This window comes from Mustela erminea, chromosome 14, assembly GCF_009829155.1.
Source record: "Mustela erminea isolate mMusErm1 chromosome 14, mMusErm1.Pri, whole genome shotgun sequence".
Taxonomy (NCBI): Eukaryota; Metazoa; Chordata; class Mammalia; order Carnivora; family Mustelidae; genus Mustela; species Mustela erminea.
This window is the reverse complement of record NC_045627.1, coordinates 72,273,582-72,287,056: the sequence shown is the minus strand read 5'-3', so window position 1 is coordinate 72,287,056 and position 13,475 is coordinate 72,273,582. Positions and strand designations below refer to the sequence as shown.

The 13,475-nt window shown below is 44.0% G+C and overlaps 1 protein-coding gene across 1 annotated transcript; it reads right to left on the bottom strand.

Moving 5' to 3' along the window:
- Positions 1-12,612: 12,612 nt before the first annotated feature.
- On the bottom strand, positions 12,613-12,960 carry LOC116572951 (iron-sulfur cluster assembly 1 homolog, mitochondrial-like). Its single transcript, XM_032312467.1, has one exon. The coding sequence runs from the start codon at positions 12,958-12,960 to the stop codon at positions 12,613-12,615; it is 348 nt and encodes a 115-aa protein (XP_032168358.1).
- Positions 12,961-13,475: the final 515 nt, after the last annotated feature.

Below are 13,475 nucleotides of genomic sequence, written 5' to 3'. Positions count from 1 at the left end.
CATCAACATCAACATGGGGTCCTATCATCAACACCATCATCATCACCATTACGTGAGAGGTGGAGGCTATGAGCACAGTTCCCCACCCCCCATCTGTGGAAACTGCCTTCCTTTGCTGCTTAGCCAAATGCAGACAGACTGACCTTCAGCTGGGGACAAGGAGCTGTCAGCGTAGGGAAGGAAGACACTTCCCTTCTTCCCATCTAGGTTCTTTGGTTTGTCTAATAATTACATTGATATAAGACAGATGAATTGGGGAAAACCAAATTTAATTTCATATGTGCAGGAGTCCATAAAAATATGACACTCAAAGAAGTCACCAAAGCAGGCATCTTTTATGTTTTTTAGGCAAGGAAACAAATTAGTGAGGGATTGGCAAAACGAAGGATTTGGGGCTGGGGTAGCTAATTAGCGAAGAGGTAGCAAGGTTTGTTTATCCAGCCTTCTTGGCCCTGAATTCCCTATCTCTGGCAATAGTGATGCCTTCTATCCTCCTGATATAGGGACAGTACCTTCACATGTGAAATTTATTTTCTGCTTTCAAGGGAGGACCAAGGAGGTCAGAGTGTCCTTCTTGAATCGGCTCTTTCTCAAGTAACTTTAATTCAAAGTAATCAATATGCCAAAGCGGTGTATTTTAAAGTGACTCTCCTACTCCCCTTTACCAGTGGATGGTGAAGCTTCTGTCTGTATGAGGAAGAGTTTGGGAAAAGGGCACATTCTCAAGTCTGCCTGCGTGACAGTGTAGAAAGCACAGATTCCCTTGGTCTCCAGCAAGCTCACCAGGATGTGTCCTCCAGCTGACCTGATCTCTGACTCTTCCCCAGGGTCTGGCTTCAGTGGAGGGCATGTGGAAAGCACACGGTGTGGTCTGTGCAAGCCACACGGGCCCAGTGCCACATCCCCAGAGGTGAGGAGATTTTGGGGACCCCCCCATGCTTCTTGCTTAGCTGCTACATTTGTGTGATACACAGGGTCTCAGTCTTCAGGGAGCACTAAGATTCCCCTGGAGGACTTACTAGGACAGCCTGCTGGCCCTACTCCCAGAGTTCCTCATTTAGTAGTTCTGGGGTGGGGCCCATGCATTGTATTCTAACATGTTCCCAGAAGCCTTGAGAACCACTGATATGTGAAGTATACCCTGGCCCATTTGGTGTAGGAAGGGAAGTTTCACGTAGGGTTGTGTAAGAGAATTAGAGGCATCTGTTTCCATCCACAGGGTAGTTCCAGCTGAGGAGGAAACAATCATGCTCATGTCAAGCATCAGATCTTATGATGACATCTGATGCTGTTGGTCCCTTCCTGGGACAAAGTGTCCCAAGTCCCTCACCTCATTCCTAACCCTCCCAACTCACCTTCTACCTGTCAGCTACACTCGTGGTGGGAGCTGACAGAGAGTAAGGTTGGCCGGTTGACTAGTGGCAATTTCCCCCATGATTGCCCTTAGCTGACTAGAGCTGTCCTGACCTTCCTCAGGCCTATGGTCTATGACCCACCACCCAGTGGCTTTTCCACAAATAATGCCCAACGATCCCAAAGAAGGCAGAGTTTAAAGTAGGGACCTAAATAGCTCTAGAAATTAAATCATCAGTGAGTTTGGAAAGTGACTCTGCTTTATTTATCAAACGTATTAAGTCCCAGAAAGAGTTCCACAGTATCTAAGCAACTTTCCTCCATGGGATGTAGATAAAAATAATCCCAAGTCACAGGCATCATCCTTTCTTCCATTTTCCCTCATACTTCTCCTAAAGTTTGAATGCGAACAGATAAAGGGCCGAGTATTACATTGTCTGGAAGTCGTCTCACAAAGCCAGCTCACAAAGCCTTGGTGACTCTAACAAAAGGCGACTGATATGAATAGCAAGAAAGGGGAGTCATTACTACCCAAAATATCTTGACAGGTGAGTGTGGCTGACCTTCTGATGCAGAGTCCTAAAAATTGTCAAAGGGGATGCAGCCTCTTGAAAGAATGTGCTGCGCTATGCAGCCAAAAGCAGTAGCTCTCTTTGGCTTAGACTGTGTAATGCGCTCCATGGCTCTGTCACCATTTTCCTCTCAGAAGCAACTGATGTGAATGTGAAGAAAGGCCATTGCTTCCAGGGGTCTGCTGAGCTAGGACAGCCCAGGGTTTTTTCAATCTGGTCCCCTGCCCATGCTACCTACCCTCCTTTCTCATGATTTTTCCCTTCCCTGGGTACCATTTCCTTTCTATTTTGGTTCACTCCCTAACCATTTTCCTTCTGTTTGGGTTCACTCCCTAATGGGCAATGAGTATACTATACCATGCCATTTACCCACCTTCTCTGTGGTCAAAGAATCATTTAGGTCCAAAGATACCTAATTTAGTTCTTTAAGTGGAGCATAATGAGCCTCCTGAATTCTGTTGCGTGCATCTTAGAGTTTCTTGGATGGCCTTGCATTGCATATAGGTTAAAATGCAAAATCTCTTCCATGGCTTGCAGTGTCCTGAATAGTCTACTTCGGCTTCTTTTTCATGCAGCATGTCATGGGATACCCCCATGTCTCACAAGTCTCTAGCCACACTGGTTTCTTCCAATTCCTCAAAAGCAGGGAAGCCCCAGGACCTTTGTTTATCCCATTCTTTCATCTGTGAACAAGTGTCTCCCTGTTGTTCGTTTGCTCAATTTCTTCTCGTCCTTCTGGTAGCTTAATGACACTTAAGGCCTTCGATGGGGTTAGTGCAGGCCACACAGGCAGAATGTCTAGATATGTATCTGATTTCTACTGTATATAATATTTGGTCTTGGGATTTTTGCCTGACCTCTCTAGGCTTTACTTTCTCACCTGTATAATGGGGATAATAAGGGTAAGTACCTCAGAGGGTTGTTAAGAGGCTTGAACAGATAACCCAAGGGATTCTGGAAAAATGGCAGTGGCGGCGTGCTTTTGTAATTTCTCCACATACCCCTTTAAATAAAACAACGCAGTTAGCTAGAACTACCCCCCACCAGCTCCCCAAATCTATAGTCAATACCCACAAAAAAGCTAAAGTATCTTCATGAACCCCAGATATGAGGGGGCGTCTGGGACAAACCAGGAACACTCCAAGATCCGAATTGTATCAACATCTGTGCTGGAGAAAGCGAGGGAGAGCAACAGGGCATCTGATGAGGCTATAAGGTCCCAAACAAGTAGATGGGTCTTCACGGGAGATGCAGGACACCACCTTGAGAACAAGGGCCGTAAGTGGAGGAGGTTTTAGTCTCCACTAGGCTGTGTGCGAGCTATGAGATCCGAAGGGTCAGGTAGTCGGGGGAGGGGGGGTCATCCTCAAAACTAAACAGACAAAATTCCCTTCCAAGACAAAGCCCCACAGTGAGTGGAAACTGCTGGGAACAAGATCCAAAATGAAGCATGGGGTCAGCAGAGGCAAGGAGAAAAGAAAGTCCAGATGAAAGAAGGGAGGAGAGCAGAGACGGATTTTTTTAGACGGGAAACCTACTGAGGACATTTCACAAAAGCAGCAGAAGAGGGAGCTCTAGAGCCATGATGTTAGGAAGGAAAAAGCAACCCAAATCCCTGTAAAAATGAACAATGAAAAGATTGAGATCAAATTCCATAAGAGATGTTAAAAAAAAAAAAAAGGAGAGAGAATAAGGAGCAGAATAACCTTCCTGCAGACAATGAAAGCAGTTTGGAAGGAGCCTGCTGACAAGGTGACGGTATCAAGAGAAACCGGGAGGTGGCGCTCGTCAGCACAGGGATGGTGTCCGCGGGCCGAGGCCTTCCAGGGAGGGGGTCGCGGGGGTTTCCCAGGGCTCTCCCTCGGGGAGAATCAGGCAGAAGCAGCTGGGGTGCATGTCAGCGAGGCTTCGTGCCCGGGGCTAACGGGGACAGCGATCACGTCGGAGGGGATCCCGAGCAGAGGGCGGGATCTTGCACGACCGCGGAACCCTGAATCCGGACCGGAGAGTGTAGGACTGAGCAGAATTCCAGGGCGAGAAACCGAGCAGCAGCAACACGCAGGACAGGTTTGGGAAGGTGTTCCCAAACGGTTCGGGAGCCTCGCTAGTGCTCGTTGAATGGTCGGCGTGCGGGCAGCCCCGAGGCACGCAGAGCTGGTTTAAGGTTGCAAAATATGTAACGAAAATATGTAACAAAGTCGTGGGAGGACCGGTGCCTGGAAAGAGGAGGGACGGTATTTTGGGGCAGAGCACCACCGCCAGCATAGCAAAGGCTGGGGGCTGGAATGTGTATGCTCGCCTGGCGAGGTCTGTCGCAAGGGGAGGTCTCTGCCTCTCGGACAACCGGCCACTGGCTCCTGTCCTCGCTCCTACCAAGCATACCTGCCACCTACCCTAGAGCTCCCGCTGTGGCAATTACACCACCTCGGCGTCTCCTATTCTCCCTGCTCTCAGGTCCTTCTCTCCCTGCTCCCCGGGGCTTCCTGGTTCCCTGTGCTCATTCACTTGCAAACATCGCCGATGCCGGCCCCTCCTTCATTGTCCTCGGGTAGCGGCCTTGACCCTGGCGAACCAGTCTATAGATCAATGATTGCTCCGCCTCTTTTTCCAGCTCTGACTTTTCCTAGCAAGTCCTTCTGCTTTCTTGACATTTGTGCTTGGCTATCCGAAAGAGTTTTCAAGTCGAACTCCCCAAAACGACATTGATTTCCCTCCTTTACCTACTCCTCTGTCTTCCCCATGCCAATATAACAATGCCACACTTACTAGTTAATCACGCCGCAAACCGATTCTTCTCCTTTCCTCAAACGCTACATTCCGTCTATCAACGCATTGTGTTGTATCTTCTTCCAGAACGCACACTGAATCCGTCTACTCCTCTGCATCTCCACCAAATAGCCCTATAGCGCAGCTGTGTCCCCAGTATGACGGCCTTCCAAATCATCTCTCTGCTCCAACGCTGCCCCTCTCTCCTTCCACACAGGAGCTGGAGCAAACCATTCACAACGTCAATCAGATATGTCACTGCATTGCTTAAAACCCTCCAGTATTTTCTCATTGCCCTTAGACTAGTATCCTAGTCTTTATCCATAAAAGTATAAGCTTTTATGGGCCTAATTTGCCTTTCTGACCTACTCATCCCCCCTTCCCACTATAAGCCAGCCACCCTGGCCCTCTTTAAGTAGCTGGAGACTGTCAAACTTGTGCCTTTAGGGCTTTTAAGACAAAGAAGGAATGAGTGATATGTGCTATGGACAAGTCAGGCTTGATGCTGGGGAACTTAGAACAGGGATACCTGACTTTGTCTGGGGTAAGCAGGGAGGATTTCCCTGAAAGAGTGACATTTGTGCTGGCATGTGAAGGCTAAACTGGACTATTAACTAGTGAAGAGCTGCAGGGGAGAGTTCCAGATAGAAAGGAGACCATGTGCAAAGGCCCTGGGGTTGGTGAGGCAGTGGTCTGTTTGAGGGGGGAGCTAAGTATCACAAGGGATAGGATATGTTAGAGACCTGGACAGAGACTGGATCTTTCAGTGTCTTATAGGCCATACCAAGGGTGAATTCACTGGGGCCTAGCATACTCACAAGGCTGGCTATTAATTGAAATTCCACTCTTAGCAATTCATTCCTTTAGACTTAGGGATTGGACCCTATTAAAATGTGAAAACAGAGGGGAAGAAATTTTAGTGATATCTCTGTAAGTGATGTCTCTGTGACATCATATTAGAGGAGGAGCAGATATTTCTCTTATGAGAGCTGTGGGTGAGAAAAATAATACTAGTGGGCTTCTCACTTCAGTTTGTAGAGGGTCTTAAAGCAATGTCTCAGTGGGAGCAGAAGAGGGAAATATCTCCCGGTTGTTTCTACTGGCCTTCCTCCTCTCCCATGGGGACAAGGAACTCCAGGATAGTTCCTGAGGGTCAGGAAGCAGCAAGTTACCACTGTGTGGTCAGAAGAACCAGAGGGAGCTCAGGCCAGTGTGACAAGGAACATATGCTGAGCTGCCCTGATGCCTGGTTTTCCTTTACCATTAATCACGGAGACAGGACACAGGTATCTCTTAGAGCTCCCGAGTGTTTGCAAATACAGGTGACATTAGACTTGGGCCAAGTTTGCGGAGTGCTGAGCAATTACGGACACATTATGACTCTAGGGTTCAACTTCCTCTGTCTCTCTCTGGTTTGTTGATTAGTAAATCCTTTCCTGTTTCTTCGTTGGTTACTTGTGTCCTTTGCTCCCTCTCTTGTTTTCCCTTCAGTATCCCTTTTGCAAGTGGAGTAGATAGGCCAGTGCTCCTCGTCTGTTTCTATGTGCCCAGCTTGCTCACCAGCCTTCAATCTCCAGATCTTATTTCTCGCCCTAGATGCGCACACATCCCCGTCACCTGTGGGAATAGCAGAGACGTCTCTTCCCCTCTATTTCCCTTATATGAACTTATCTTGTACACCCTGGTTCCTTTACAAGGCTCGAAGCCTCTGAGGCGAAGAGAAAGTTCCCGTCTGTGCCCTGAACAGCAGTGGAGAGAGAAGTAGTAGCAGGTGTCCTTGGCCCAGACCCTCCATTTCAGTGGGATGGGCTGACAAGAGTCCGGAGGCCAGCGGCTCACTTTAATGGGCAGGACATATTTTCTAGTGATTGATCACTTCCTCCATAAATTATGGATATGCATCTCTACCGAGGCCAGTGACTTATTGAGAAGCCTTTTAAGCAGTAAATCCCCTCTGTCTCCATTCTCTGGGCAGTAATGACATTGCTCAAGTCACAGAGAAATACAGGGCTGCCCTTTGCAGAGAAGGTACTTTCTTAAAAAACAAATTTTCAGTTGTTACAGTCTCAGCAGGGAAACTTTAGAGGTAGATCAGAAACCTCAGTCTGAGCAGCCTTGCCTTCCTCAGCTCTCACGTAGCAGGCAGGGAGGGCTGGCTGGGACACAGATTTGCACGAATTGAAATGCATGACTTTTGCTTTCCTGTTATTATTATTATTATTATTATTATTTTTTGCCAAGAGAGTATTTGTTTGTGTGCTGACACAGGAAGAGAGAGAGAGAGAGTAAGTATCGGAGAGAAAGGTTTGCCTCCCACCCCATTCCTTGGCCTTGTTTTGGTTTGTGGGGGAAGGATTAGTGGGGACTGTGAAGGAGCTACGGAGGGGGGTCTCTGAGACTCTGGGCTCAAGCAGTTTCTCTTTGGGACACAGGAGATCCAGTGATGCTGGGAGTTGAGACTATAGCATTACCCAATTTCTGCAGGGAATCCCTCCAGCCCCTCCTGTACTGGTATCTTAGGGAATGATATCCTAGGCACAGACTCTGGTGTCTTTCTGAGCCAGGACATGGCCAAGAGAGACATGGAGTAGAAGAGGTCTGTGCATAATCAGTGTGTGTGGTATGTGGATTAATGATAAAGAGTGATGCTTCTGACTTCAGATTGTCTAGACTAGTTGTCTATCATGGCTCATTTCTTAATTCCTTTATGCCTTAGTTTCCCCATATGTAAAAAAGAAATAATAATAGTACCTACCTCCTACAGTCAATCTAAGCAATCTGAGGTAGAGAATTAGATAGGGCCTGGCAAATCATTAGCATTCAAGAAATAGGAGCTGCTGTAAAAGTAATTATTAAAGATTGGACTCGATGAGTGGTTCAAAATTTAGAGTGTGTGTTTAAATCACTTGGCATTAAAAAAAAAAAAAAAATGGTCCAGGCTCCAACTGTAGAGAACCTGATAGAGCACATCCAGCCCCAGCTTTTGTATTTTTTAAAAAAGAGCCTTCCTGGATAAGTCTACCAGAAACCAGGAGTGAGGGGGACTTGGGTGGCTGAGTCAGTTAAGAGACTGACTCTTGGTTTCAGCTCAGGTGAGACATGTCATGTCTCATGTCATGAGAGGTCATGAGACAGCCCCATGTTGGGCTCTGTGCTTGGCATGGAGTCTGCTGGGGACTTTCTCTCCCTCTCGCTCAGCCCCTCCCACCTGCTCTCCTCCCCCACCCCCCCCCCTTTCTCAAATAAATAAATAAATAAATAAATAAATCTTTAAAAAAAAAAAAAGAATCAGTGGGTGAGGACAATTCAGTTATTCAAACAAGTTCTCACCTTATTTCTCTGAGAGTCTGTGATTTCAAAGGTGAGGGTGGGCTGTTTAGAGAAAAAACTCTGTAGATCGTTCAGGCTCAACAAATGTTATATTACCTTAGAGGGTACAAAAATTGGTTCTTGCAGGAGGGAATGGTGAAAAAAACTCCCTGTTTTTAAAATGCATAGATATAAATATAACACGTTAAGAGATACACAGTGTATCTGTGACATTAAAATTTCATTGGGGGGCAATTAGGAAAAATTGTCTGAAAAGGCTCCTTTGGGGAATGATAATGAAAGAAATACTGAGAAACACTGTTAGAAAGGATTGTGATCTTAAGATTAAAGCAGAAATGCACATTTCCCACCTCCCTTTCTGCTTGACCAACTCATGCTGATGCTGCTCTTTTTTTCCCTAAAATTTATTCATTTTTTTAAAAAAATACTTTATTGATTTGAGAGAGAGTGAGAGCAAGAGAGAAAGCAAGAGCATGAGCACACACGGGGAGGGGGCGCTGGGGGAGAGAGAGGCTGATGCTGTCCTTAAGTTTTGAGTAGGAAAAACAGGGTTTACTGACCATCCGGGGATGCAAGAAAAGGAGCCTTTAAGGAATTTGAAGATTCTGTGACCTAAGATTTCAAGTAGACCTTTCGGGCACTTGGGTGGGTTAAAGCCTCTGCCTTCAGCTCAGGTCATGATCCCAGGGGTCCTGGGATGGAGCCCCGCATCAGGTTCTCTGCTCAGCAGGGAGCCTGCTTCCTCCTCTCTATCTACCTCCTACTTGTGATCTCTGTCAAATAAATAAATAAAATCTTTTAAAAAAAAGTAAAGTAGACCTTTTATATTTGAGAGTTGTTTGTGTTTTGTTTGTTTTTTAAGCCTGATAATTTTTTTCAGTCTTTTTGCCCAGCCTGGCTGCTGTCTTTGTGATCTAGACATTGGAGGCAAAAAGATCACAAAACCAGAGAAAACAGCATTTCCTCTGGGACCATGTATTAGAGTTTGCAGAAGTAAGCTGTGGAGAGACGGCATAAATGATGTAGGAAATACTCATTAATCAAGATTCGATTGCCTATTTCTCAAACAGCTTAGTGACAATATTGTCGGAATTTTCTATTTCTGCCAAAGTCTCTCACACTAAGCATCTTGAATAAGACTTTATAGGCTTCTCTCCCATAGATTTATTGCTTTTCCTGAAAGACCATCTACTGTTTTAAATGCTGGGCAGAGGGAACTTGGGGTGTGAAACAGGTGTGTGTGTTTGTCAAGGATCCTGTCAAAGACAAAAAATTGAATGCAGATGTGCTCTTCTCTAGAAACAATTTGCATAAGATGATGCTTCATGTCCAAATGTGAACTTTAAATTTTCACATCGTATATATTTGTTTTAGAAACAACAGTGCCATCTCTCTCTTCCCACTCCTACAATAAATACATACACAGGCAGACACATCACCTTTAACTGAAGCAAGAAGCAAATAATGACTGGAAAAATGCTTGAAACTCAGATGAGAGGAAACAGTTCTTCTTCTTCTTCTTTTTTTTAAAGGTTTTATTTATTTATTTGAGAGAGAGGGAGAGAGCATGAAAGAGGAGTGGGTCAGAGGGAGATGCAGATTCCCCATGGAGCTGGGAGCCCAGTGTGGGACTTCATCCCGGGACTCAGGGATTATGACCTCAGCTAAAGGCAGTCGCTTAACCAACTGAGCCACCCAGGTGCCCCTACTATTCTTAATATTAAGAAAAATTATTATAAACGTTAGCATATGCTCATAAGTCACAAATAAAGAAATATCAAGGTCTATAGAGATATTCTAAATGTCATTCCTCACTAATAATTTAAGATATATGAATAATTAAGACATGAATTTAAAAATGAAGTTAAGACATATGAATTTAAAAATGAAAATGTATTTATCATTTTCTCAAAAAAAAAAAAAGTAGAATTACTATTCAACTCAACAATTGCACTTCTTGGGAGTATACCCCAAAGAATGGAAAGCACGGGCTTACACAGATCTATTTATACTTACGTTTCTAGCAGCATTATTCACAACAGTCAAAAGGTGGAAGCAGCCAAGTGTGCACTGATGAATGAGTGAATAAACAAAATGTGGTATATACATACAATGGATTGTACATATTAAATATGTGTTCTTTGTATATCAATTATACTAAATAAAAATGTAAAAAAAGTCCTTGAAGCATTCATTCATTATAAGCAAAAAGCTGGACTGTAGACCTAGCCCCTGGGCTTGTCTGTCAATGGAGCCTAGTGCCAAATCTGCAAACGTGCAGATCTCAGCACTGAGCCTGCCCAGCTGTGGGTGCCAGCACTGGACCTACCGACCCATGGACCCCAGCACCATGCCCACTCACCTGCAGACCCATCGAGTGGGTTCATCCATGGGCTCTCTAGCCCATACGCTCAGTGGTTTCTATCAGCTGGCCTGCCCAGAATTTCCAGCTGGACTGATTGGTGAGGGACTTTCCTTGCTTTTTCCCTTTTACTAAAAGATACAGAGTGGCTCTATGGATATAAAAACATAAGACCCAAATATATGCCGTCTCTAAGAGACTCACTTTATATTTTTAAATTTTTTTTTTAAAGATTTTTTCTTTATTTATCTGACAGAGATCACAAGTAGGCAGAGAGGCAGGCAGAGAGAGAGGAGGAAGCAGGCTCCCTGCAGCGCAGAGAGCCCGATGTGGGGCTTGATCCCAGGACCCTGGGATCGTGACCTGAGCCGAAGGCAGAGGCTTAACCCACTGAGCCACCCAGGTGCCCCTAATTTTTTTTTTTTTAAAGATGTTATTTATTTGAGAGGGAGAGAGAGAGCAAGAAAGAAAGAGCATGAGCCCAAAGTTAGGGGCAGAGGGAAAGGGAGAGGTAGACTCCCTGCTGAGCAGGGAGCCTGAAGCAGGGCTTAATCCCAGGACCCTGAGATCATGACCTGGAGCTGAACATAGACACTAATTGACTGAGCCAACCAGGCACCCAAGAGACTCGCTTTAGATTTAAAAACACACATAAGCTGAAAGTGAAGGGATGAGAAAGACTATTTTATGCATATGATAACCATATGAAATGGAAGTGGCTATACTTATATCACTCAGAAACAGCCACAGCAGACAAAGAGGATCATTGCATAAGGATAAAATGGTCAATTCAAGAGAAGATATGGTCATTATAAACGACATACACCAAACATGGGAACACCAAAATATATAAGGCGAACACTTACAAATCTGAAGGGAGACATAGATAGCAATACAGTAAGAGTGGAAAGCCTCAACAATCCACTTATTTTTATTCATTCATTCATTCATTCATTCATTCATTCATTTGTTTATTATCACTGAAATTTAAGGATAGTTTAACAAATACACATCAATCAACATGAAACACCACATTAACAGAACAAAGGATAAATGAAAAGGAGATGTAGAATCTATGATATCTTAATAGTTTCAGAAAGGCATTTGACCAAATTCAACACCCTTTATGATAAAAAACTAACGGATTAGGTATAGAAGGAACTTACCTCAACACAATAAAGGCCATAGATGCCAACCCCACAGCTAACATCGTACTTAATGACATGAAACTGAAACTTTTCCTCTAAGGTAAGGATGCCCATTCTCGCCACTTCTATTTAACACAGTACTGGAAGTCCTAGCCAGAGCAATTAGACAAGAAAAAGAAATACAAGACATCTGAAGTGGAAGAGAAGGAGTAAAATGATCTCTGTTTGTACATGAAAAGATAGTAGATGTAGAAAATCCTAAGGATTCCACCAAAACTGTTTGAAATAATAATCCATGTGGTAAAGTTGCAGGATATGTAATCAACATACAAAAATCAGATGCATTTCTACATACCCATGAGCTATCCAAAGAGGAAATTTTAAAAAATTCTATTTACTATGGCATCAAGAAGAATAAAATTCTCAGGAATAAATTTAACCAAGGAGACGAAAGATCTGCATACTAAAAACCATGACACTAACAAAAGAAATTTAAACAGGCACAAATAATTGAAAAGACATCTCATGTTCATGGATTAGAAGAATTAATATTGTTAAAATGTCCATACTACTCAAATTAACTGACTCAGTGAAATCCATATCAAAATCTCAATGGTATTTTTCTTAGAGAAGTAGAGAAAAGAATCCCAAAATTCTATATGGAATCCAAAGGACTCCAAATAGCAATTTTTTTTTCACTTTCAAAATGCATCATTTTATTTCCCTCGTAAGGCATTATAAACTTTAAGCACATGACAGTCACATGATTTCTTCAGTAAGCCCTAGGACTTCCATGAGTGTTCCTGGAGCTTACAGCCAGAGTAGTCAAATATTAAAACTTTCTCAGGGGCGCCTGGGTGGCTCAGTGAGTTAAGCCACTGCCTTCGGCTCAGGTCATGATCTCAGGGTCCTGGGATCGAGTCCCGCATTGGGCTCTCCGCTCAGCAGGGAGCCTGCTTCCCTCTCTCTCTCTCTGCCTGCCTCTCTGCCTACTTGTGATCTCTGTCTGTCAAATAAATAAATAAAATCTTTAAAAAAAAAAAAACTTTCTCCACAGTCATACGTTCCTTTGATGTTTGGGTTATTGAATAATTACTGGATAGTTACTGGATAATTTATCATCAACACAGTCCATTTCTGTTCCTAAAAGTGTTAGTTGTGCTTTCTCTTCGATGAACCCTCTGACTCCATCTTGAACAACTTCTTCAACAGAATCTCCTTTTGTCTTTGTATATTCTAGAGTGTAAGAAAGGCCGTTAGGACCCCTGGTTTGGACACCAACTTTCAGACCTCCCTGTTCAGGCTTATCTTTAAAAAGCTGTTTTATCTTGTTTACTGCTGAAGGTATCAGGGTGAGGGCGGCCAGTGTGGGCTGCAGCTTCCTCTTACTCACAGCCCCGACAGTGGCCCGGACTGAAGAAGCCGACATTCTTACCCTCTGGGAGACCTGGTGCCTCGGGCCGGAGCTCGGCCACTTCACCCTCTCTCCACGGACATGGTGGCTGCATTGACCCCAAACAGCAATTTTGAGCAAGAAGCACAAAGCTGGAGACATTATTCTTCAAAGTATATTACAGAGCTACAGTAATTCAGTACAGTATGGTACTGGCATAAACACAGACACATAGACCAATGGAGAAAATTAGAGAGCCTAGAAAGAAACCCATACATATACAGTCAACTGATCTTTGACAAAAATGTCAGTAATATACAGTGGGGGAAGGATAGTATTTTCAATAAACACTGTGTTGGGAAGACTGGATATCCACATATAAAAAGAATGAAATTGGACCTTTATCATATGCCATACATGAAAATTAATACAAAATGGATTAAAGACATAGAGGTAATATCTGGAACTCTACGACTCCTAAAAGAAAACAGGTAAATCCTTTTTGACTTTATTCTTAGTAATGATTTCTTGGATATGACACCAAGAATACA